This window comes from Ranitomeya variabilis, chromosome 2, assembly GCF_051348905.1.
Source record: "Ranitomeya variabilis isolate aRanVar5 chromosome 2, aRanVar5.hap1, whole genome shotgun sequence".
Lineage (NCBI taxonomy): Eukaryota > Metazoa > Chordata > Amphibia > Anura > Dendrobatidae > Ranitomeya > Ranitomeya variabilis.
Window position 1 is genome coordinate 1,102,350,280 of NC_135233.1, and position 23,003 is coordinate 1,102,373,282.

Consider the following 23,003-nt stretch of genomic DNA (forward strand, 5'->3'; position numbering starts at 1 on the left):
ATGGCAGACTGTGTGATCCACCCAGTTATAATTCTCAGATGAGATTTATGCATTGCCATTGGAAAGAGTGGAGTAAGAGGCTGCCAACACCTGATGTCTATCTTCTAGGAGAAAAATTTGTCATGCCCCATCCTTCTCTCTCCGAACATTGTTCGTCAAGGAAGAAACAGTTGATGATTGGCTGAGCCCACACTAGACTTCACATTGCTTATGTGGAGCTCTATATCATGGACAGTAGCGCATGTAGGTGTTAGGGTGCTTTCACATTGCGCTCCCTTTGGGACTTACGCTAAAATTCCCTGCATATGCGCCAATGGAGCCTTAGACTATAATGGTGCTGACAATGGGTATTTGTGTTCGGCATGCATCATTTTCAGCCATGAACCTATTGGAGGCAGATACTCAGACATAGTAGACTGTGTCTGGGTGTGCGTCTCCAGTAGGCGTAAACGCCAGATAAATGATGCAAGACATGCCCATTCTACTGGCATCAGTATAGTCTGTGGCCCCGTTGGAGGATATGCCAGGATTCCATTTGGTGAGTTCAAATGTCAGGCCCAGTGAGACCAATGAACAAGTGCTAGAACACAGTGTTAAAGAACCTTTAGACTTCATCGGCATTGGTCAGATTGTGTAGACATCAGCACTTCAGATTATTGACTTTTTGAATTCAGGTCTCTGTATATTTAATTTCTTATTTTTTAAGAATTTTTATTTTCTTTGTTTTATTCATTAAAAAAATATTTTTTTTAGACCACACAAAAAATTGCACAAGGATGCCGTCTGCTGTATGCCCTCCCGAAGAAGAGAAGTGCCACCATCAAACCTTTCCCTGTCCCTCCAAACCAGAAAGAGAGAAATAGAGCTGTGCATCATGAAGACTGCCCGGGCATCCAACATGGATTAGAAATATTCCTCATATTGCCGAGCCAGAAGCTTCCAATAAACAGACGGGAATGCGCTCACATTTTGCGAATTTGAAATGCTTGTAAATGTTCCTGGTTCTGTGGGGTTCCCAAAACCCAATGAATTTTGGCATCCTAGGGTCACCATTCCTGGGACACTTCCACACCTGGACTTTCAAAAAACCCAACCAGGGATATGGCTTTTGGGTCCAAGATTGGAAAAACATGGCAACTTCCTTCCAAAAATCACTCCACACCTGTCTACTGCCAAGCTCTACTGAAGGGAATGGTGTTGAGCTGCGATACAGACACAACCAGGGGACAAGTAAGGGGCACTTTTTGGAAGAAGTCAGCTGTGATTATGCAATATTTTACAGCAACCTTTACTTTGTAAAAAAATAAAAATAAAATATGACTCAAGTCCATTGATTGAATATGCTGACAGACTTTATTGATAACATGTGATTGCTAGGCTTTTTGGGGGTGTGAAGGTAGGGGGTGGGATGCAAAGCTTTAAAGCTATTGATCTATTATGTGATTAAGCATTATAACATTGGTTTTGTTGAACACCATTTTTAAAGCATTGACGACAGTTATTTCCAGTACACTGATACAAATCAATGTAATCATTGAGTGTTCTCCAAGATTTCCAAACCTCCTGTTCTTTTCCTTTGTCATGATGGAACACTTCTGCAAAAGCAAATACCTTATCTTGTGGAAGAATGGAGGTGGACATCTTGTCAATTATATTATATGTTCCAGATGGAAGTAAGCATTTGGATACACACGGTGAGTCCCAGGAATAAAGAATGCCACAGGAACCATAGGGATCTTTGAACATCAGGCGGCTGATGGGGGAGTTTGTGGCCCCATCCAACAAGCGATATTCGGCATGAATGCTATACTCTTCATTGCGCTTTTTATATGTCTGGTAGGAACAGGCCACCATTCGTTTACCCTCATAGATACGAAAAGCATCTACTTCCTGAAACATGACGTCTTTGTTTTCCTCTCTTAGGGCATTCTGAAGATCTTGAGTTGTTAAGCCTCGGTTACATTCTTGTTGATCAAATTTGACAAAGTAGGCGAACTCATAATTAAACTGCCTAAAATTGAGGAAAATGGAAAAATTAATGATAAAAAGTTGTGTACATAGTACATATGCACATTGTATAAACTGTCCTTTCTACATATACAACCAGAGTATATTTATAAGAACACAAAGATGGGAAACAAGGAATGTATTTAACAATAAGCAAAATGTATTAATACCTTTACATCAATATAAAAAATGTCAGACTATAGAGACACAGCAAGAAGTGACTGAGACCTTTAAGAATAATCAAGAAGGCATAAGGTGCCACAGTGTGTGGAGGATCTACTGTTGCTGTTCTTTAAAGTGCAATGAATACAGCAATAAATGCATTCATAGAATAGGACTGACTAAATAGTCACAAGCTGCCACAGTGCGAAGAAAATAAGCTGTTACAGTACAAGTAAAAACCACATTGAATAAAAGTGCATGCTGAAACATACCTGGGTTTAAGCTAAGATTTGCTGCATCTCCACCCCAACGTGCGTTTCGACAATTCTTCATGAGCCCGGAAGAAGAATTGGTGAAACGCGCGTTGGGTGAGAAACACAGCAAATCTATATATTGCAGCAAATCTAATATAGTGCAATATATCTATTCATGTGCAGGTGACAGTAACCACTTAGCTTACTGCAACTTTATATGCTGCCTTAAAATGGCCTCAGTGACTTATTGCTATGTCTATAGTCTGACATGAGGAATCCATTTTTTTATTTTGATGTAAATGTATTCATAAATTTTGCTTATCGTTAAATACATTCCATGTTTCCTGTCTTTGGGTTCTGATAACTAAATTTTGATATGGAGTGTAACCTTGGTGGTTAAGGTTGTTTATAGACTAATATGTATGCTCATATACAACCAGAGGTAATAGATAAGGGGAAACACTCAGTTGCAATCACAAATTACTCACAACTAGTGTTGAGCGATACTTTCCGATATCGGAAAGTATCGGTATCGGAAAGTATCGGCCGATACCGTCACAGTATCGGAATCCAATCCGATACCGATACCCGATACCAATACAAGTCAATGGGACTCAAGTATCGGACGGTATTCCTGATGGTTCCCAGGGTCTGAAGGAGAGGAAACTCTCCTTCAGGCCCTGGGAACCATATAAATGTGTAAAAGAAAGAATTAAAATAAAAAATATCGCTATACTCACCTGTCCGACGCAGCCGGGACTTCAGCGAGGGAACCGGCAGCGTTGTTTGTTTAAAATTCGCGCTTTTACTTGGTTACGTGAAGTCCCGGCTTGTGATTGGTCAGGTCGGCCATGTTGCCGGGACGCGGACCAATCACAGCAAGCCGTGACGAAATTACGTCACGGCTTGCTGTGATTGGTCCGCGTCCCGGCAATATGGCCGCCCTGACCAATCACAAGCCGTGACGTCACGGGAGGCTGGACACGCGCTCATTTTAAAATGGGCGCGTGTCCAGCCTCCCGTGACGTCACGGCTTGTGATTGGTTGCGCCGCGATCAACCAATCACAAGCCGGGAGGCTGGACGCGCTCATTTTGAAATGGGCGCGTGTCCAGCCTCCCGTGACGTCACGGCTTGTGATTGGTTGCGCCGCGATCAACCAATCACAAGCCGGGAGGCTGGACGCGCTCATTTTGAAATGGGCGCGTGTCCAGCCTCCCGTGACGTCACGGCTTGTGATTGGTTGCGCCGCGATCAACCAATCACAAGCCGGGAGGCTGGACGCGCTCATTTTGAAATGGGCGCGTGTCCAGCCTCCCGTGACGTCACGGCTTGTGATTGGTTAATGGCGGCCATGTTGCCGGGACGCGGACCAATCACAGCAAGCCGTGACGTATTTTCGTCACGGCTTGCTGTGATTGGTCCGCGGCCCGGCAACATGGCCGCCCTGACCAATCACAAGCCGGGACTTCGCGTAACCATGTAAAAGCGGGAATTTTAAACAAACAACGCTGCCGGTTCCTGCGCTGAGGTCCCGGCTGCGTCGGACAGGTGAGTATAGCGATATTTTTTATTTTAATTCTCTCTTTTACACATTTTAACATTAATGTTGTTCCGATACCCGATACCCGATACCACAAGAGTATCGGAATCCCGGTATCGGAATTCCGATACAGCAAGTATCGGCCGATACCCGATACTTGCAGCATCGGAATGCTCAACACTACTCACAACATTGAAAATTAGGTATTTTAGCAAAATATTATACATATATACACATGGCGTGTATAAAGGTTCGCGCTAGAAAAAACAAGTGTATCCACTAGAAGGCTGTCTGTATGGAAGGTCTGTCACACACAAATGAAAGTCTGATATATCAGTCCCAATCAAGCTGCTGCATGGCCATAAAAATAATTGTAACTCACCCACTGCAATAAGGGTAACACAAAGCGGCTAGTGATCCTGTCCTGCTGCAGCAGGTGTCCATCCAAAGAAATCTTCTGATATAGTAAGTCCAGTAGTGAATCGAAGCTTTTGACTGCCCCGGCCGAAAGCAGTCACAGTTCACCGGGTAACGAGTCAAGGCGGTGGTCCAGCTAAACCGACGCCGCGTGTGAAGCGAACAGTGCGCACAGCGACGGTGCAGGACCTGTGTGACGTGACACTCACGTGACCGCCGCTAGAGTCCGGTGGTAAGTACGGAATGCGGTGAGGACCTCTATCCTACGCGTTTCGGAGACACCTGTCTCCTTCATCCTGGTCCTCTGGCAACGTTTCATTGATGATGTTGTTTTTATTTGGTCTGGTGGTTTGGATACCCTTAACCAGTTTTTAATTGATATTAATAAAAATGATTATTTTTTAAATTTTACTTCCACTACCAGTTCCACTAACATCAATTTTTTAGATCTTAGTATTTTTATTCATAATTCTACAATCCAAACGTGCACTTTCAGAAAACCCACCGATACTAATAGTTTTATTCCTTTGGACAGCTGCCACCTCCCTAGTTGGCTGTTGAACATTCCCAAAAGCCAATATATGAGGATCCACCGCAATTGCTCCAGACCCCAGGATTTTAACAAGGAGGCCCGACAACTTACCAACAAATTTTTAGAGAAAGGATATGATGAAAAAATGTTGGAACAATCTAAAGCAACTGTTTTTAAAAAATCTAGAGAGGAGCTTATTAACAAAAAATGTAAAAAAACAGAAGACTCAGCAGATTTTACCCCCATCATCACACAATATAACGCCAGCACTAATATTCTTCGAAAAATAGTCAATAGACATTGGCATACACTTAAAAATGACAAAGTTTTGGGGGAAAAAATCGCGAGCCATCCTCGTTTTGTTTACATAAATCCTGTAACCTGGGTAATATTATTGCACCTACTGTCCAGGTTAAACCTTCTCTCAAACCATCCACCTTTTTTCATAGGATATTGAAAGGGTTTTTTCCATGTCACAAATGTAACATGTGTAAACAAATTAGAGTGCGTAAACAAACTGATATTGAAAAGGGTAACCATAAAATCCCTATTAAAGATTTTATTACGTGCTCTACCACAGGGGTTATATATATGATAAAATGCCCTTGTGGTAAAAGATATGTAGGAAGGACAAAACGGACATTGAAAACTAGAATCAATGAACATATTAGAAATATTAAAACTAAATTCATGGGTCATCCACTTTCGAAACATTTTATATACCATCATGGGGGACAAATAAAGGACATGGAGGTTACAGGTATTGCGGTGGTGCATAAACACTGGAGAGGTGGTAACTACATTAAGGCCATGTCCAGAGCTGAGACGAAGTGGACCTCACCGCATTCCGTACTTACCACCGGACTCTAGTGGCGGTCACGTGAGTGTCACGTCACACAGGTCCTGCACCGTCGCTGTGCGCACTGTTCGCTTCACACGCGGCGTCGGTTTAGCTGGACCACCGCCTTGACTCGTTACCCGGTGAACTGTGACTGCTTTCGGCCGGGGCAGTCAAAAGCTTCGATTCACTACTGGACTTACTATATCAGAAGATTTCTTTGGATGGACACCTGCTGCAGCAGGACAGGATCACTAGCCGCTTTGTGTTACCCTTATTGCAGTGGGTGAGTTACAATTATTTTTATGGCCATGCAGCAGCTTGATTGGGACTGATATATCAGACTTTCATTTGTGTGTGACAGACCTTCCATACAGACAGCCTTCTAGTGGATACACTTGTTTTTTCTAGCGCGAACCTTTATACACGCCATGTGTATATATGTATAATATTTCTTTTATTTTACAATTTTTTTCGTGGGGAATTGTTAGTTTCGCTGCAGGATTTTTACAATTGTGACACTTTGCGCCACTGTTTTATTATTTTTATTTTAGCAAAATGTACAACATTTCTGTTGTTTGCAATAGATCAATAAACCAAGAACAATGCAAATAACTTAATATAATATTATAACAAATGTTTTCTTCAAAATATCATAAAAAGTCACTTTTCTGGACTACTTTGGTCTCATTGTTATTCACCCTTTCGTGACCAGCGTCTTCTCTATTTAGTAGAACCCTTCTGGCTGTTATGACCTGCTACAAACATGATGAACAGCCAGACACCAGCTTCTATCAACGTTCCTGAGGTTTTTCAGATCATTACTCATGCGCAATGGCCACCTGGACGCTAATATTCTTGGGTTTGCATGCTGCAAATTCAAGTAAAGATTCTGAAATGGCGACTGTGACAGCCACTCCAGAAACTTCCAGGGCTACTTCTGAAACCAGAAGTCTACAGACCACAGTCTTTGCACCCTGGGAGCTACTGGAATCATTGTCCTGTTGGAAGAAAGCATGAGATTTTCTCCAAAAAATGACTGATACTTTATTGACGCCATCTTGTTTTAAACACAACAGATGATCAGTTTTGCCAAGAATAGAATTTTACAAATCACTTACATTTTACAGGAAAATTCAATTCACATCAAAGTTATTCTATGTGAATTGCACATTTTATTATATTATTTTTATAAGAAAATGTTTTGACATTTCTTTATGGATTCAATTTACTCAACCATAGAGTATTACGTGATCTGTGGTACATTTTGTTAGTATATAACACTCCTAAAAAGATTTGTAAATTTTTTCTGGATTCAATTACTAACCCATAGAGTATTACTTGGTCTATGATACATTTCGATGATATATAGCACTCCCAAAAGCATTGGGAAATGTTTCTACATTCAATTACTTACCCATAGCTAATTATGTGGTCTGTGGTACATTTCGGTGGTATATAACACTACCAAAAAGCGTTGAAAAATTGTTCTGAGTTCAATTAGTCATCCATACAGTATCACATTGTCGGTGTACGTTCCGCTGGCATATAACAGTCCCAAAAAGCATTGTAAAATGGTTGGTTTCAAGAGACATTGAAATTGCGTAAGGCATGCGGGAGGGGACAGAGAAGTGGAAGTGCTGATGATGGTACACGTAGATGCTGAGGACATGGGGCAGGTGTAACTGTGCCTGTTGCTGGAGCACAAGACACACGCCCATCCACAACACAGTTTCTTGTCCCACATTGCAGTGAGGCACATTACACCACTTCTGTAGCCAAAGCAGTGCAAACAGGTGGTCGGTTGGATAGCAGATAATGCTTCCAACATGCTTGGCAACAACACCTAGTCTTCCACACAGTCCAGTCTCAGCAGTCAGTAGTCTAGATCACTTCATCCTCACTCTGATCTTCCTTCCTTCCATCATGTTGAGTCCCAGGAACCTAGTGATCCCACACTAGGACACTCCGAGGAGTCACCAATTCAGGAAGACCAGGGTGCGGCAGTATTGAACAAGGTGGTGGATGACAAAGTGACCGACCCAACCTGGAAGCTGGTATGCAGAGTATGGCCAGCAATGCTGAGGTGGAGGGATCGGAAGGACCAAAACAGGCAGGAAGAGGCAGTGGTGTGACCAGATAGAGAAGGCAGGCACTTTTTCCGCAGAGCACCGACAATTTCAAAGAGTTAGGTGTTTCCCAGTCTGGGGCTTTTTTAAAGAGAGTTCTGAGACAAAAAAAATAGTCATTTGCAGCCCGTGCTATGCCAAGATCATCAGGGGCCTGACCTCCACCAGAATGATCAGGCACATGTCATCTAATAAGCACGTTACCCATGCCCATAAACCCTACATGGGAATAGGCCACACTCCATAACAAGTATCAAGCATATAGATCCTATTATAATTGCCCATAATCGGATCAAGAAGTGTTTCTAAGCACAATATTTAATACAATAAATTCATTTATTTAACATCAATACATTACAAAACAATAAAACAGATTGGTGCCTAAAATCAAACAAAGGCCAGCAAAATGTGGAGCCGCGCAAAGTTACTGGATGAGAGGATCTATCCACTAAGATGATTGAGATCTTTTAGTAATATAGATGTACATATACAATCAAAAATGTTGCATATTCTAAATTAGACAATAATAATACAGTATTTGCAACTAAAAACTGTCGGTGTTACTAGTGTAACAAATGTGGGAAACTGGAACCATATCTACAGTTTCAAAGCAAGTTCTAGGGGCACAGTTCAGCTATAAATAGGAACACCCATAGACAAATACTATTGCATCGTCCCTTCAAAGACCCACACATACACGAACTACACAGTATCCATTCCTCAACATATTACCTCTAAGCATATCCACCAAAGAATCCACTGCCAAGTGACAAGCTGAGCCTCTGGACCCCGACGCGCGTTTCGTGGTTGCTTCTTCCTGGGGGGTCTATGGACAGGCATTGTAAGGCTTATACCTTCACGCGACCAATCACAGTCAAGTGGGAGGAGTTACACCATCATGAACAGCGGGCATGTCCATACATAAGAGTCATATGACTCATGCCGTCAAGCGGCCAATCAAATTCAAGTGGGAGGAGCTGTACCATTATGCCACCAATGAATGCAGGCAGGAAAGATTGTAAATAAAAGATGCTTCACAGATGTTGCGGGAGGGAACAAAGAACTCCAATATAACCATACAGGCAACCACCAATGAATGCGCGCAAAAAAGATTATAGATAAAAGCTGCTCCATAAGGATTGCGGGGAGGAGAATAAAAAACTCCAATACAACCATCTGGCAACCACTAGGAAACCCGGAGGAGGACTAACATGCACTCACGCCGCAAATATCAAAAATGTGATACGATATATCAACTACTTAAAGTGACCAGTGCACACAATGAGGGACTTAAAGATTTATAAACTTCGGAACTTCATGCACAACTCCATATTATACTGAAATTGAAGTGACTGGTGCCTATAAGTGCTTATAACGTGCATATGAACAGGTGAAACACCAGATTACATAATATAGAAAGAACAGAACCCGAGAATAATGAGCCTGTACCAAAATCAAGCCAAAAATGAGAGCCGACAGCCGTCTCCCCCTGCAGGAAAGCCGTACATGAACATCACCTGGCAAGATTCAGTAAAGGAAGAAACCACAAAATAAATAGTAAGTAAACAGACACAAGACATGAAAGGAGAAATTAATAAAAAATTATTGAAAGTAGACAGAAGACACATGTCATCTAAGCACGCGACTCTGTGGGCCTGAATCTGTGATTGGTGCCAGTGGGTGAAGCTAGGTGCTTCCCAATCCCCTGTCCATGACACTGGTGCAGATGACACTGGTGCAGATCCCTCTCACCCCGCACCTGTCCTTGTACATTCTGAATTACCATCATCAGGCAATTCCAAATCTTTGTCCCAACACAGCTTTCAGCTGTCCCTACTCCAGGCCTTGGAATGAAAGAGTAAGCTTCCAGCCTCCCACTTACAGGCCCAAATGCTAAATGGGCACATTTCCACCCTGCCTGCTGTGGAAATGTTGCAAATGAGGCTTCTTAAGACAGATGATTTCTCCTGATTCATGGCAGCAGCCGTTCCTCGGTACTTGGTCCCAGGCCAACACTTTTTCTTCCGGTATGGTGTCCCCACCTTGTACCAGCACGTGTCCAGGAACATCACATGAGCCCTTACCAAAGTAGTTACTGGAATTGTCCACTTAACGACCGACACGTGGACAAGTGCTTATAGCCAGGGACAGTACATTTCACTTACAGCACACTGGGTGAACATTGTGGAGGTTGGGGCCGAGTCCAACCCTGGCATGGCACATGTGCTCCTCATGCTGAAGATTGCTGGCCCTACTTCTATCAGAGTATCCTCCACCTCATATATTAGTTCCTGCACCCCCTTCTGCTACTCCTCATCTTCCATCTCCGATGTATTTCAGAGCATGTTGTCCACATCATTTGGAAGCTCTGCAGCACTGCCTCAACAAAGCAGCAACAGGCTCTGCTGAAGCTGTTTTGTATAGGAGACAAACCGCACACGATGGAAGAGTTACTTAAAGAAATAACAGCCCAGGCAAATCTGTGGCTTTTGCCGTTGAACCACCAGCCAGGCAAGGTCATGTGTGATAATGGGAGTAATCCATTGGCGGCTATGAAGCTTTGCAAGCTCATACACGTACCATGCTTGGTACACATACTCTACTTGGCAGTTCAGCAATTTGAGAAAACGTTTCCAGAGCTTTGGGTCAAGGTAAGCCACGTCATCATCGCCAATTTCTGAAACTCGGCTACTGCTGCAGGAGCTCTGGCAGTCCTGCAGCAGCGCATGCAAGTGCCAGCTCACTGACTGGTGTGCAATATGCCCACATGTTGGAACTCCACACTGCACATGCTGGAAAAACTTTGTGAGCAGCAGAGGCCAGCTGTTGAGTACCAGCTCCAACATGCCCTTCAGTATTCTGGTCAGCCTCCACACATAACAACTAAAGAGTGGGCATGAATGTCTGATATGTGTGTGGTTATCCAAGACTTTGAGGACATCACAAAGATGGTGAGCGGCGATGACACCATAGTCAGTGCAACAATCCCTCTTCTGTGTGTACTTAACAGTTCCTGCTCACAATTAAACATGTAGCTGTGCAAGTGGACCAGGTGGAGATGAATGAAGACATGACACAGGGAGATACTACTCAGCTCAGCCTCATCTCATCTGTTCAGGATGGATTGGGTAACAATGAGGAGGAGGATGAGAAGGAGGAACAGGAGCTGTAGGCTAGCACAACAGAGGCTAGTACCCACATTACCTTCGTCCCGTCTTTCCTATGTGGATGGGCTGAGGAGGAAGAGGAGAAGGAGGAGAATATGGAGCGTTGTCATCTTGGTGGAGACAGGGAAATGTTGGCTGTAGGGAGCTTGGCACATATGGCCAACTTTATGTACCGCTGCCTTTCCAGTGACCCTCGTATTAAATTTATCTTGGCCAAAAAAGAGTATTGTTTGTTCACCCTGCTAGAGCCATGCTACAAGTACAACTTTGCATCTCTCCTTCCTGAGGTGGATACGTCTTCTAAAATGGTGCTATACCAGAAGGCCATAGTTGAAAAAAATTCCCATCAGTCAGTGCTAGCGGCAGGGGGCAAGCTTCTTCCTTGTCCAACCAAGGAGGAGAGGTGAGAGAGACACAGCAGTGGTACACTGTCAAAAGCGTGGGCCAATTTCCTGACACCCTTTGAGCATCAAGTGTCCGATAAACAGGTATTTTTGGCAAGGAGGGAAAAGTTTTTAAAGATGGTCAAGCAATACCTGGCTGACCAAACCAGCATACTCTCAAATTCCCCTGCAAACTTCAAGTATTGGGTCTCAAAGCTGAACACACGGCATGAGCTGTCCCTCTGTACCTTGAAGGTGTTGTTCTGCCCTGCCACTAGCATTTTGTCTGAGCAGGTTTTTTGTGCTTCTGGGGGGGTCATAACAGACAGGTGCTTTTGCTTGTCAACAGAGAAAGATGACAGGCTCACTCTGATAAAATCTAACAAAGCCTGGCTTTGCACTTTTTTCATACATCAACTACACTTTGTTAATTTTTTATGAGGCGCTTCACTTGGTGCCTTCAAGATTGTATGGATGACCTTCTTTCTAATTTTTTGTTTGGATTCAGTTACTCATCCATAGAGTATTATGTTCTCTGTGGTACATTTAGGTGGTATATAATACTACGAAAAGTGGTGAAAAATTTGCCTGGATTCAATTACTGATCCATACAGTATTTTGTGCTCTGTACTACATTTTGGTGATATACAACACTGCAAAAAAAAGCATGAAAAAAATTGTCTGGATTTAATTACTGATCCATACAGTATTCAGTGCTCTGTGATACATTTCGGTGGTGTATAACACTACAAAAAAAAACTGTCGTGTTGCCCAGAATGCAATATGGCAGTGACCACTAGGTGGCACAGCGGCGCCAGACACATGAGTCTACGGAGCGAGGACCTGTCAGGGACCAGGGGCGATGCTGCAGGCGTGTAGTGCAACTCGGACAGTGAGAAGAGTTACGATGTTCGAGGCGCGACCTGTTGTGAACTCTGTTTTTGGGCTCCCTCTAGTGGTCACAAGTGGTACTGTGTAGTGTTGTCTTTTTGCAGGTTGGCAGCATCTGCTGGTTCGTTATCCTTGGTTGGTTTCCTATTTAGTTCACCTGGATACTCAGTTCCTTGCCTGCTCTCAATGTATTCAGTGCTCTTCAGATTCCTTGTGACTACCTTGCTCCCAGTCTCTCCAAGACAAGCTAAGTTTTTGTTTGATCATTTTTTGATTATCAGCATTTATTATGTTTTTAGTCCAGCTCGCTAAAATGTGATTTCCTCGCTTGCTGGTTGCTCTAGGGGACTGAGTTTCTCCCCCCCACACCGTTAGTTGGTGCAGGGGTTCTTGAAATCTCAGTGTGGATATTTTGTAAGGGTTTTTTACTGACCGCACAGACCCCTTTACTATTTTCTGCTATCTAGTATTAGTGGGCCTCATTTGCTAAATCTGTTTTCACCCCTGTGTATGTGCCTTCCTCTTACCTCACCGTTATTATATGTTGGGGGCTTCTATTTCTTTGGGGATTATTTCTCTGGAGGCAAGAGAGGTCTTTCTTTCTCTCTAGGGGTAGTTAGTTCCTCAGGCTGGCTCGAGACGTCTAGGATTTTTAGGCACGTTCACCGGCTACTTCTAGTGTGTTTGGATAGGTTCAGATTAGCGGTCAGTCCAGTTTGCCACCTCCCTAGAGCTTGTCCTATGTATGTTACTTAGCTGGAGTAATTTGTGATCCTCAACCACTAAGGATCATAACAGTAGAGCAGGCCCTAAAGTGTTTAATGCATCGCAGAAGTGGGATAAAAAGAAGACCTGAGTACATTTTTTTTTTTTTCTCCCGCTTTTCCTTTGCTGCAGTCTGTTTAGCTTCTTTCATCCCCTTGAACTCTGGGTGGTTTTGAGCTCAGCTGCAGACATGAATTTTCAGACTCTGACTTCTAGTGTGGATCATCTGACTGCACGGGTGCAAAGTATTCAGGATTTTGTTATTCATAGCCCTATGTCAGAACCAAAGATACCCATTCCTGAATTGTTTTCTGGTGATAGATCTAGGTTTCTAAACTTTAAGAATAATTGTAAGTTATTTCTATCTCTGAGACCTCGTTCCTCTGGTGATTCCGCTCAGCAAGTTAAAATTGTTATCTCCTTGTTGCGTGGCGACCCTCAGGATTGTGCTTTCTCTCTGGCGCCAGGAGATCCTGCATTGCTTAATGTAGATGCATTTTTTCTGGCTCTTGGACTGCTTTATGAGGAGCCTAATCTTGAGAATCAGGCAGAAAAAGTGTTGCTGGCTATCTCTCAAGGTCAGGATGAAGCAGAGGTGTATTGTCAAAAATTTCGGAAATGGTCAGTGCTTACTCAATGGAATGAGTGTGCCTTGGCTGCAAATTTCAGAGAAGGTCTTTCTGAGGCCGTTAAGAATGTTATGGTGGGGTTTCCCACCCCTACAAGTCTGAGTGATTCGATGGCTTTAGCCATTCAGGTTGATCGGCGTTTGCGGGAGCGCAAATCTGCTCATCCTTTGGCGGTATTTTCTGAACAGAGACCTGAGTCTATGCAATGTGACCGAACTCTGACCAGAATTGAGCGACAAAGACATAGACGTCAAAATGGGTTGTGCTTTTACTGTGGTAATTCTACTCATGTTATCTCAGCATGCTCTAAACGCTTAAAAAAAATCGCTAAACCTGTCACCATTGGTACTATACAGCCTAAATTTATTTTGTCTGTTACTTTGATTTGTTCTTTGTCATCCTACCCGGTTATGGCTTTTGTGGATTCGGGTGCTGCCCTGAATCTGATGGATTTGTCGTTTGCCAGGCGCTGTGGTTTTGTCCTGGAGCCTTTGGAATTTCCTATTCCTCTGAGGGGAATTGATGCTACGCCATTGGCTGAGAATAAGCCTCAGTATTGGACGCAAATGACCATGTGCATGACTCCCGTACATCAGGAGGTGATTCGCTTTCTTGTTCTGCATAATTTGCATGATGTTGTCGTTTTGGGTCTGCCATGGCTGCAGGCTCATAATCCAGTTTTAGATTGGAAAGCTATGTCTGTGTCAAGTTGGGGTTGTCAGGGAATTCATGGCGATGTTCCGTTGGTGTCTATTGCTTCTTCCACTCCTTCTGAGGTCCCTGAGTTTTTGTCTGACTACCAGGATGTATTTGATGAACCCAGGTCCAGTGCCCTGCCCCCTCATAGGGATTGTGACTGTGCTATAAATTTAATTCCTGGTAGTAAATTCCCTAAGGGACGACTTTTTAATCTGTCTATACCAGAGCATGCCGCGATGCGGAGTTATATAAAGGAGTCTTTGGAGAAGGGACATATTCGCCCATCCTCTTCCCCTCTTGGTGCAGGATTTTTTTTTGTGGCCAAGAAGGACGGTTCGTTGAGACCTTGTATAGACTATCGTCTTCTGAATAAAATCACAGTCAAATTTCAGTATCCTTTACCACTATTGTCTGATTTGTTTGCTCGGATTAAGGGTGCCAGTTGGTTCACCAAGATAGATCTCCGTGGTGCGTATAACCTTGTGCGCATTAAGCAGGGAGATGAATGGAAAACAGCATTTAATACGCCTGAAGGCCATTTTGAGTACTTGGTGATGCCTTTTGGACTCTCTAATGCTCCTTCTGTGTTTCAGTCTTTCATGCATGACATCTTCCGAGAATATCTGGATAAATTTATGATTGTTTCTCTGGATGACATTTTGGTCTTTTCTGATGATTGGGAGTCCCATGTGAAGCAGGTCAGGATGGTGTTTCAGGTCCTGCGTGCTAATGCTTTATTTGTGAAGGGCTCAAAATGCCTCTTCGGAGTACAGAAGGTCTCCTTTTTGGGTTTTATTTTTTCTCCTTCTACTGTGGAGATGGACCCAGTCAAGGTCCAGGCTATTCATGACTGGACTCAGCCCACGTCTGTTAAGAGTCTTCAGAAGTTCTTGGGTTTTGCTAATTTTTACCGTCGTTTCATCGCTAATTTTTCTAGCGTGGTTAAACCTTTGACGGATTTCACCAAGAAGGGTTCTGATGTGACTAATTGGTCTCCTGCGGCCGTGGAGGCCTTTCGGGAGCTGAAGCACCAGTTTTCTTCAGCTCCAGTCTTATGTCAGCCAGATGTTTCTCTACCCTTCCAGGTCGAGGTTGATGCTTCTGAGATTGGAGCAGGGGCTGTTTTGTCGCAGAGAAGCTCTGATGGCTCTGTGATGAAACCATGTGCCTTCTTTTCAAGAAAGTTTTCGCCTGCCGAGCGGAATTATGATGTTGGTAATCGGGAGTTGTTGGCTATGAAGTGGGCATTTGAGGAGTGGCGACATTGGCTCGAAGGAACTAAACATCGTGTGGTTGTCTTGACTGATCACAAAAATCTGATTTACCTTGAATCTGCCAAGCGCCTGAATCCTAGACAGGCTCGATGGTCGTTGTTTTTCTCCCGTTTCAACTTCGTGGTCTCATATCTGCCTGGTTCGAAGAACGTGAAAGCTGATGCTCTTTCTAGGAGTTTTGTGCCTGACTCTCCGGGAGTTTCTGAGCCGGCTGGTATTCTCAGAGAGGGAGTGATTTTGTCTGCCGTTTCCCCAGATTTGCGACGAGTGCTGCAGAAATTTCAGGCGGATAGACCTGACCGTTGTCCACCAGAGAGACTGTTTGTCCCGGATAGATGGACCAGCAGAGTTATTTCCGAGGTTCATTCTTCGGTGTTGGCGGGTCATCCTGGGATTTTTGGTACCAGAGATTTGGTGGCTAGGTCCTTCTGGTGGACTTCCTTGTTGCGGGATGTTCGTTCCTTTGTGCAGTCTTGTGGGATTTGTGCTCGGGCTAAGCCTTGCTGTTCTCTTGCCAGCGGTTTGCTTTTGCCTTTGCCTATTCCGAAAAGGCCTTGGACGCACATTTCCATGGATTTTATTTCGGATCTTCCGGTATTTCAGAAAATGTCTGTCATCTGGGTGGTGTGTGATCGTTTTTCCAAGATGGTCCATTTGGTGCCCTTGCCTAAGTTGCCTTCTTCCTCCGATTTGGTTCCTCTATTTTTTCAGAATGTGGTTCGCTTGCACGGCATTCCTGAAAATATTGTGTCTGATAGAGGATCCCAGTTTGTGTCCAGGTTTTGGCGGACTTTTTGTGCTAAGATGGGCATTGATTTGTCTTTTTCGTCGGCCTTCCATCCTCAGACTAATGGCCAAACCGAGCGAACTAATCAGACGTTGGAAACTTATTTGAGATGTTTTGTTTCTGCTGATCAGGATGATTGGGTGACTTTTTTGCCATTGGCCGAGTTTGCCCTTAATAATCGGGCTAGTTCTGCTACTTTGGTTTCGCCTTTTTTCTGCAATTCTGGTTTCCATCCTCGTTTTTCCTCGGGTCAGGTTGAGCCTTCTGACTGTCCTGGGGTGGATTCTGTGGTGGATAGGTTGCAGCAGATTTGGAACCATGTGGTGGACAATTTGAGGTTGTCACAAGAGAAGGCTCAGCGCTTTGCCAACCGCCGCCGCGGTGTGGGTCCCCGACTTCGTGTTGGGGATTTGGTGTGGCTGTCTTCTCGGTATGTTCCTATGAAGGTCTCCTCTCCTAAATTCAAGCCTCGCTTCATCGGTCTTTGTAAGATCTTGGAAATCCTCAATCCTGTGTCATTTCGTTTGGACCTCCCAGCATCTTTTGCCATTCATAATGTGTTCCATAGGTCATTGTTATGGAGGTATGTGGTGCCTGTGGTTCCTTCTGTTGAGCCTCCTGCTCCGGTGCTGGTCGAGGGCGAATTGGAGTACGTGGTAGAGAAGATTTTGGATTCTCGTATCTCTAGACGGAGGCTTCAGTATTTGGTGAAGTGGAAGGGCTATGGTCAGGAGGATAATTCCTGGGTTGTCGCCTCTGATGTTCATGCGGCCGATTTGGTTTGTGCCTTCCACGTGGCTCGTCCTGATCGCCCTGGGGGTCTTGATGAGGGTTCGGTGACCCCTCCTCAAGGGGGGGTACTGTTGTGAACTCTGTTTTTGGGCTCCCTCTAGTGGTCACAAGCGGTACTGTGTAGTGTTGTCTTTCTGCAGGTTGGCAGCATCTGCTGGTTCGTTATCCTTGGTTGGTTTCCTATTTAGTTCACCTGGATACTCAGTTCCTTGCCTGCTCTCAATGTATTCAGTGCTCTTCAGATTCCTTGTGACTACCTTGCTCCCAGTCTCTCCAAGACAAGCTAAGTTTTTGATCATTTTTTGATTATCAGCATTTATTATGTTTTTAGTCCAGCTCGCTAAAATGTGATTTCCTCGCTTGCTGGTTGCTCTAGGGGACTGAGTTTCTCCCCCCCACACCGTTAGTTGGTGCGGGGGTTCTTGAAATCTCAGTGTGGATATTTTGTAAGGGTTTTTTACTGACCGCACAGACCCCTTTACTATTTTCTGCTATCTAGTATTAGTGGGCCTCATTTGCTAAATCTGTTTTCACCCCTGTGTATGTGCCTTCCTCTTACCTCACCGTTATTATATGTTGGGGGCTTCTATTTCTTTGGGGATTATTTCTCTGGAGGCAAGAGAGGTCTTTCTTTCTCTCTAGGGGTAGTTAGTTCCTCAGGCTGGCTCGAGACGTCTAGGATTTTTAGGCACGTTCACCGGCTACTTCTAGTGTGTTTGGATAGGTTCAGATTTGCGGTCAGTCCAGTTTGCCACCTCCCTAGAGCTTGTCCTATGTATGTTACTTAGCTGGAGTAATTTGTGATCCTCAACCACTAAGGATCATAACAGCGACCCAACCGGTGAGGTGTGCACCGATATCCGAGGTGCCATCCAGCCAGTGAAGAGAGAGCGGATGTCCCGGACCTGAATCGGGAACGAGAGCGCGCCCCCCAAAAAGAACCAAGCCGTCTGTCCTGCAGAGATGCGTGACTACCGAGAGGAAGAGCCGGAGGAGAGGTACGTAACTAGCCAGGGGTCAGGAACCAGCTGTGAGTGAAGATACTAGAGGATGAGGTGGAAAGCAGAGTCAGGAACAGGCAGAGGATCAGAAGGCAGAGATTACGGGAAGGTACAAAATCAGGAGACGAGAAGACAAGTCAATACACAGAGCCGGGTCATGCAGGGAAAGTGGGGCCGACAGAAAACAGGGAGCAGGAGGGACAGGAGAATCACACGGATAAATCAAGGTCAGCTGCTCAAGCCGAGGGACAGGAACTATAACCGACACCGGACATAGGCAGAGACATCCCTAAATAGCCACCCCAGAACCAAAGAAAGGTGGATAAAATTAACCCATATCTGACCAGGACGGGAATGAAGCAAAACCCTGTCCTGGATCATGACAAAAACATTAAAAAATGTGTGTGGATTCAATTACTGATCATACAGTATGTTAGGGCTTGTGGAACGCACCAAACAATTATAAAGATGGAATAAGGTGCGTTCACAGCCCGAGGTCCACCGTGCAGAGATGATACCTGCTGCTAGGTAATGGCAGACAGTAAATGGCGGTATAATGAAAACACACATGGGTCAGCTACACGCGGTATGAAGAAAGCGAACCCTGTTAAGTCACAGGGCTGCAATACCACAGAGGAAATGCAAGTATAGAGTCACAAAACTCAGCCCTCAGACGCGTGGTTAGAGTCCCTCTAGACCACTTGCGTTCGGCACCGGAACTGCGATGCCAGGGAAAAATAAATACAAAATAGATTTAGCACACTGGGTGCGCGCAGCACAGCTCTGGGGGACACCACTAACCACCCTAACTAGGGACAGGTAAGCGCACTGGTTGTGCACGGTGCCGCACTGGCTAATGCTGCTGATAGATGCTATTAGATTGTGCCTGGTGCTGGATGGCATTAACTGGCACTAGACAGCTACAATGTTTGTGAGTATTCATCAACACTAGGGATGTGTATGATTCGGAGCTTTCACCAGAACAGGCATACATCCACACACAATAACTGATTTATACTAGCGCATGGCCGAGCGGCCATGCGAACCTTTTATAGTGGAAGTTCTCCAGGACCTTCCTAGAGGTCCAATAGGAGCTGCTACAGGACCTGAACATGTGACCCCGACCTCCAGTGAGAGGTCGTCCCTTGGGCATGCTCAGAAGAAGAAAAGCAGGACTTAGTCCCAGGGATGCCTGCTCGCCGCTGATCACTACTGGTTACAATGGCTGAGCCTGGAAGGACAACAGTTACCAGCCGCACAGTATCAGCTCTAGCCAGACGTTGGGACTGACGTCTCTGCTGAGTAGGCTCCACTGCGGCTGGAGGAGGATGGGAGACCGTAGCGGAGATGGTTCGAGATTCCCCATGTGCAGCGGCAGGAACTCGACACCTAACATGCCCCCCCCCTCGGGCCTTGCTGCGCTCGAAGGCCGCAATGAGCTGCAGAGCCTGAATGCTCAGCAGGTTCCCAGAATGTTTTGGCAATTTTACACAATAAAAACTATTTCATTCCACTTATTGTTCGGCAGTATGATGATAGAGTATTGTTTTGTGCCTTGTTTTTTATTTATTTTTTAATGGTGTTCACTAGTGGGACAGTTTTATAGGTCGTGTCATTGCAGACACGGTGTTACCAAGTATGTATACTTTTATTTGTTTATATTTTTTTCCATCCAAATATTTATTTGTAGCTACAATATCTTTTGATTTTTTTAAATTATTATTATTATTATTTTAATATATTTTTACAATTACTTTTACTTTTTTTTTTACTTTGTCCCACTATGGGATAATCATTTTTTGCAGGCTGATCATTTCCACAGCATGGGGATGCAGCAGCATGTTGTAGAAACTGTCAGCTCTGCACTGACAGAGAGACTTGCTGATAATGCACTCCCCACAGCATGATGCTGCCACCACTATGTGTGACTGTAGGGATGGTGTTTTCAGGGTGATGTGCAGTGTCAGTTTGCTGTCACACATAGCGTTTTACATTTACTCTAAAAAGTTCTATTATGAACTGCTCTGACTGAACACCTTCATCAACATGCTTGGTTTGCTAACTGTATGACATGTTGAAGAAGGTGCTCTGGTCAAATAAGGCCAGATCAGATAAATCCCAATAAAATGCTTTTAAATTTGCGGGTGTAATGTGAAAAATATGTGGAAAAGTTCTCAAAATGTGAATACTTTTTCAAGGCACAGTACCTCACTTTCACCATCAGGAGACTAAACTTTTCTTCACATAATACATCTTATTAGTCACGTAACAAGATGTATTATGTGTTTTCTGATGCCCAAAATTAGTGTGGAGATGCAGCTGCTTCTAGAGGGTGAATTGGTGACAGTAGCTGCTTCTAAAGGGTGAATTGGTGACAGTAGCTGCTTCTAAAGGGTGAATTGGTGACAGTAGCTGCTTCTAAAAGGTGAATTGGTGACAGTAGCTGCTTCAAAAGGGTGAATTGGTGACAGTAGCTGCTTCTAAAGGGTGAATTGGTGACAGTAGCTGCTTTTAAACGGTGAATTGGTGACAGTAGCTGCTTCTAAAGGGTGAATTGGTGACAGTAGCTGCTTCTAAAGGGTGAATTGGTCACAGTAGCTGCTTCTAAAGGGTGAATTGGTGACAGTAGCTGCTTCTAAATGGTGAATTGGTGACAGTAGCTGCTTCTAAAGGGTGAATTGGTAACAATAGCTGCTTCTAAAGGGTGAATTGGTGACAGTAGCTGCTTCTAAAGGGTGAATTGGTGAGAGTAGCTGCTTCTAAAGGGTGAATTGGTCACAGTAGCTGCTTCTAAAGGGTGAATTGGTCACAGTAGCTGCTTCTAAACGGTAAATTGGTGAAGTAGCTGCTTCTAAATGGTAAATTGGTGACAGTAGCTGCTTCTAAAGGGTGAATTGGTGACTAGCTGCTTCTAAAGGGTAAATTGGTGACAGTAGCTGCTTCTAAAGGGTGAATTGGTGACAGTAGCTGCTTCTAAATGGTGAATTTGTGACAGTAGCTGCTTCTAAAGGGTGAATTGGTTACAGTAGCTGCTTCTAAAGGGTGAATTGGTGACAGTAGCTGCTTCTAAAGGGTGAATTTGTGACAGTAGCTGCTTCTAAAGGGTGAATTGGTGACAGTAGCTGCTTGTAAACGGTGAATTGGTGACAGTAGCTGCTTGTAAAGGGTCACTTCATAGTCACTGCCTGTGAGAGTCACAAAGCACCAAGGAGAAATACCATTACACTTACCAAGTGAAGTGCTGATGAATGTACGCTGTCGCTCTTCCCACTTGTTCCTCATTTAACGCTGGAGTCACTGTCAGTATGCAGCTCCACAGGCAGAGAGCGGCCAGGATAGCGTGTCCCATCCTCACCTGTAACAACACTTAAAATTAGAGAGGGTTTTCTGGCTTATGATATTGATTGGTCATTCTCAGGAGAGATCATTCATTTCAGATTTTTGGGAGACTGACACCTGACACCTCACTGATACAGCTAAATAGTGTGCTATAGTGGGTCAGCACCATACTGTGCTCCGTCTAGTGGCCGCTCACAAGTACTGCAGCTCATGTGGCATTTAACTTGAGATTCTAAAAAAAAAAAATAACTCTTTAACCCCTTAACCTCAGGAGCTTTTTCCAGTTTTGCTTTTTCGCTCCCCTCCTTCCCAGAGCCATAACTTTTATATTTTTCCACCAATATGGCCACGTGAGGGCTTGTTTTTTGCGGGACGAGTTGTACTTTTGAACAGCACCATTGGTTTTACCATGTTGTGTACTACAAAATGGGAGAAAAATTCCAAGTGCTGTGAAATTGCAAAAAAAGTTTAATCCCACACTTGTTTTTTTTTTGCTAGGTTCAGTAAATGCTAAACCTGCCATTGTGATTTTCCAGATCACCAAACATGTCTAGGTTCTTTTTTATCCAAGTGGTGAAAAAAATTCCAAACTTTGCTAAGAAAAAAAAATTTGCGCCTTTTTCCGATACCCGTAGCGTCTCCATTTTTTGTGATATCGGGCAGAGTGAGGGCTTATTTTTTGTGCTCCGAGCTGACGTTTTTAATGATACCACTTTGGTGCAGATACGATCTTTTGATCGCCCGTTATTGCAATTTAATGGAATGTCGCAGCGACCAAAAAAATGTAATTCTGGTGTTTTGACTTTTTCCCACTACGCCGTTTTGTGATCAGGTTAATCCTTTTTTATTGATTAATCGGGAAATTCTGAACGCAGCGATACCAAATATGTGTAGGTTTGATTTTATTTTTATTGCTTTATTTTGAATGGAGCGAAAGGGGGGTGATTTGAAATATTTTATTTTTTAATATTTAAAAAAAAATAATTTTTTTTACTTATGCTGTGATTCAATAGTTTCCATGGGACACTAGAACCTGGCATAACTCGATCGCCTCTGCTCCATAGAGGCGGTGATCAGGTCGCCTCTGCAGTAGAATTGCTGACTTGCTATGACCTCGGATTGCCATGAACGATCACATGACGCAGGTCACCGGTGAGCGCAGTTCTGGCGCAATTGCCCGAAGCACCATTTAAATGTCAGTGTTTGACAGCGGCATTTCAGTAATTAATAGCCGTGGGTGGATCGAGATTCCGCCTGCGGCTATTTGGGGGCAAGATGTGGTCTCACCGCCAGAGCCCGCATCAAAGGAGAGATACCGACAGTGGCGTACTATTACTCTCTGCGTACAGATAATGTAGTAGATGTCACCTGCAGTCCTATGTAACACCACAGATA

General features: G+C 44.1%; 1 protein-coding gene across 1 annotated transcript in view; it reads right to left on the bottom strand.

Moving 5' to 3' along the window:
• Positions 1 to 1,336: 1,336 nt before the first annotated feature.
• The window catches only part of LOC143810242 (uncharacterized), a 31,431-nt gene continuing 9,764 nt past the window's right edge, over positions 1,337 to 23,003 (bottom strand). The window contains exons 2-3 of the mRNA XM_077293109.1: positions 21,500 to 21,624; positions 1,337 to 2,011 (exon numbers count right to left, since the gene is read on the bottom strand). Of these exons, the coding sequence (XP_077149224.1) occupies positions 1,444 to 2,011; positions 21,500 to 21,618 (687 nt within the window). The 5' untranslated portion in view covers positions 21,619 to 21,624 and the 3' untranslated portion in view covers positions 1,337 to 1,443. The remainder of the gene's footprint in view (positions 2,012 to 21,499; positions 21,625 to 23,003) is intronic.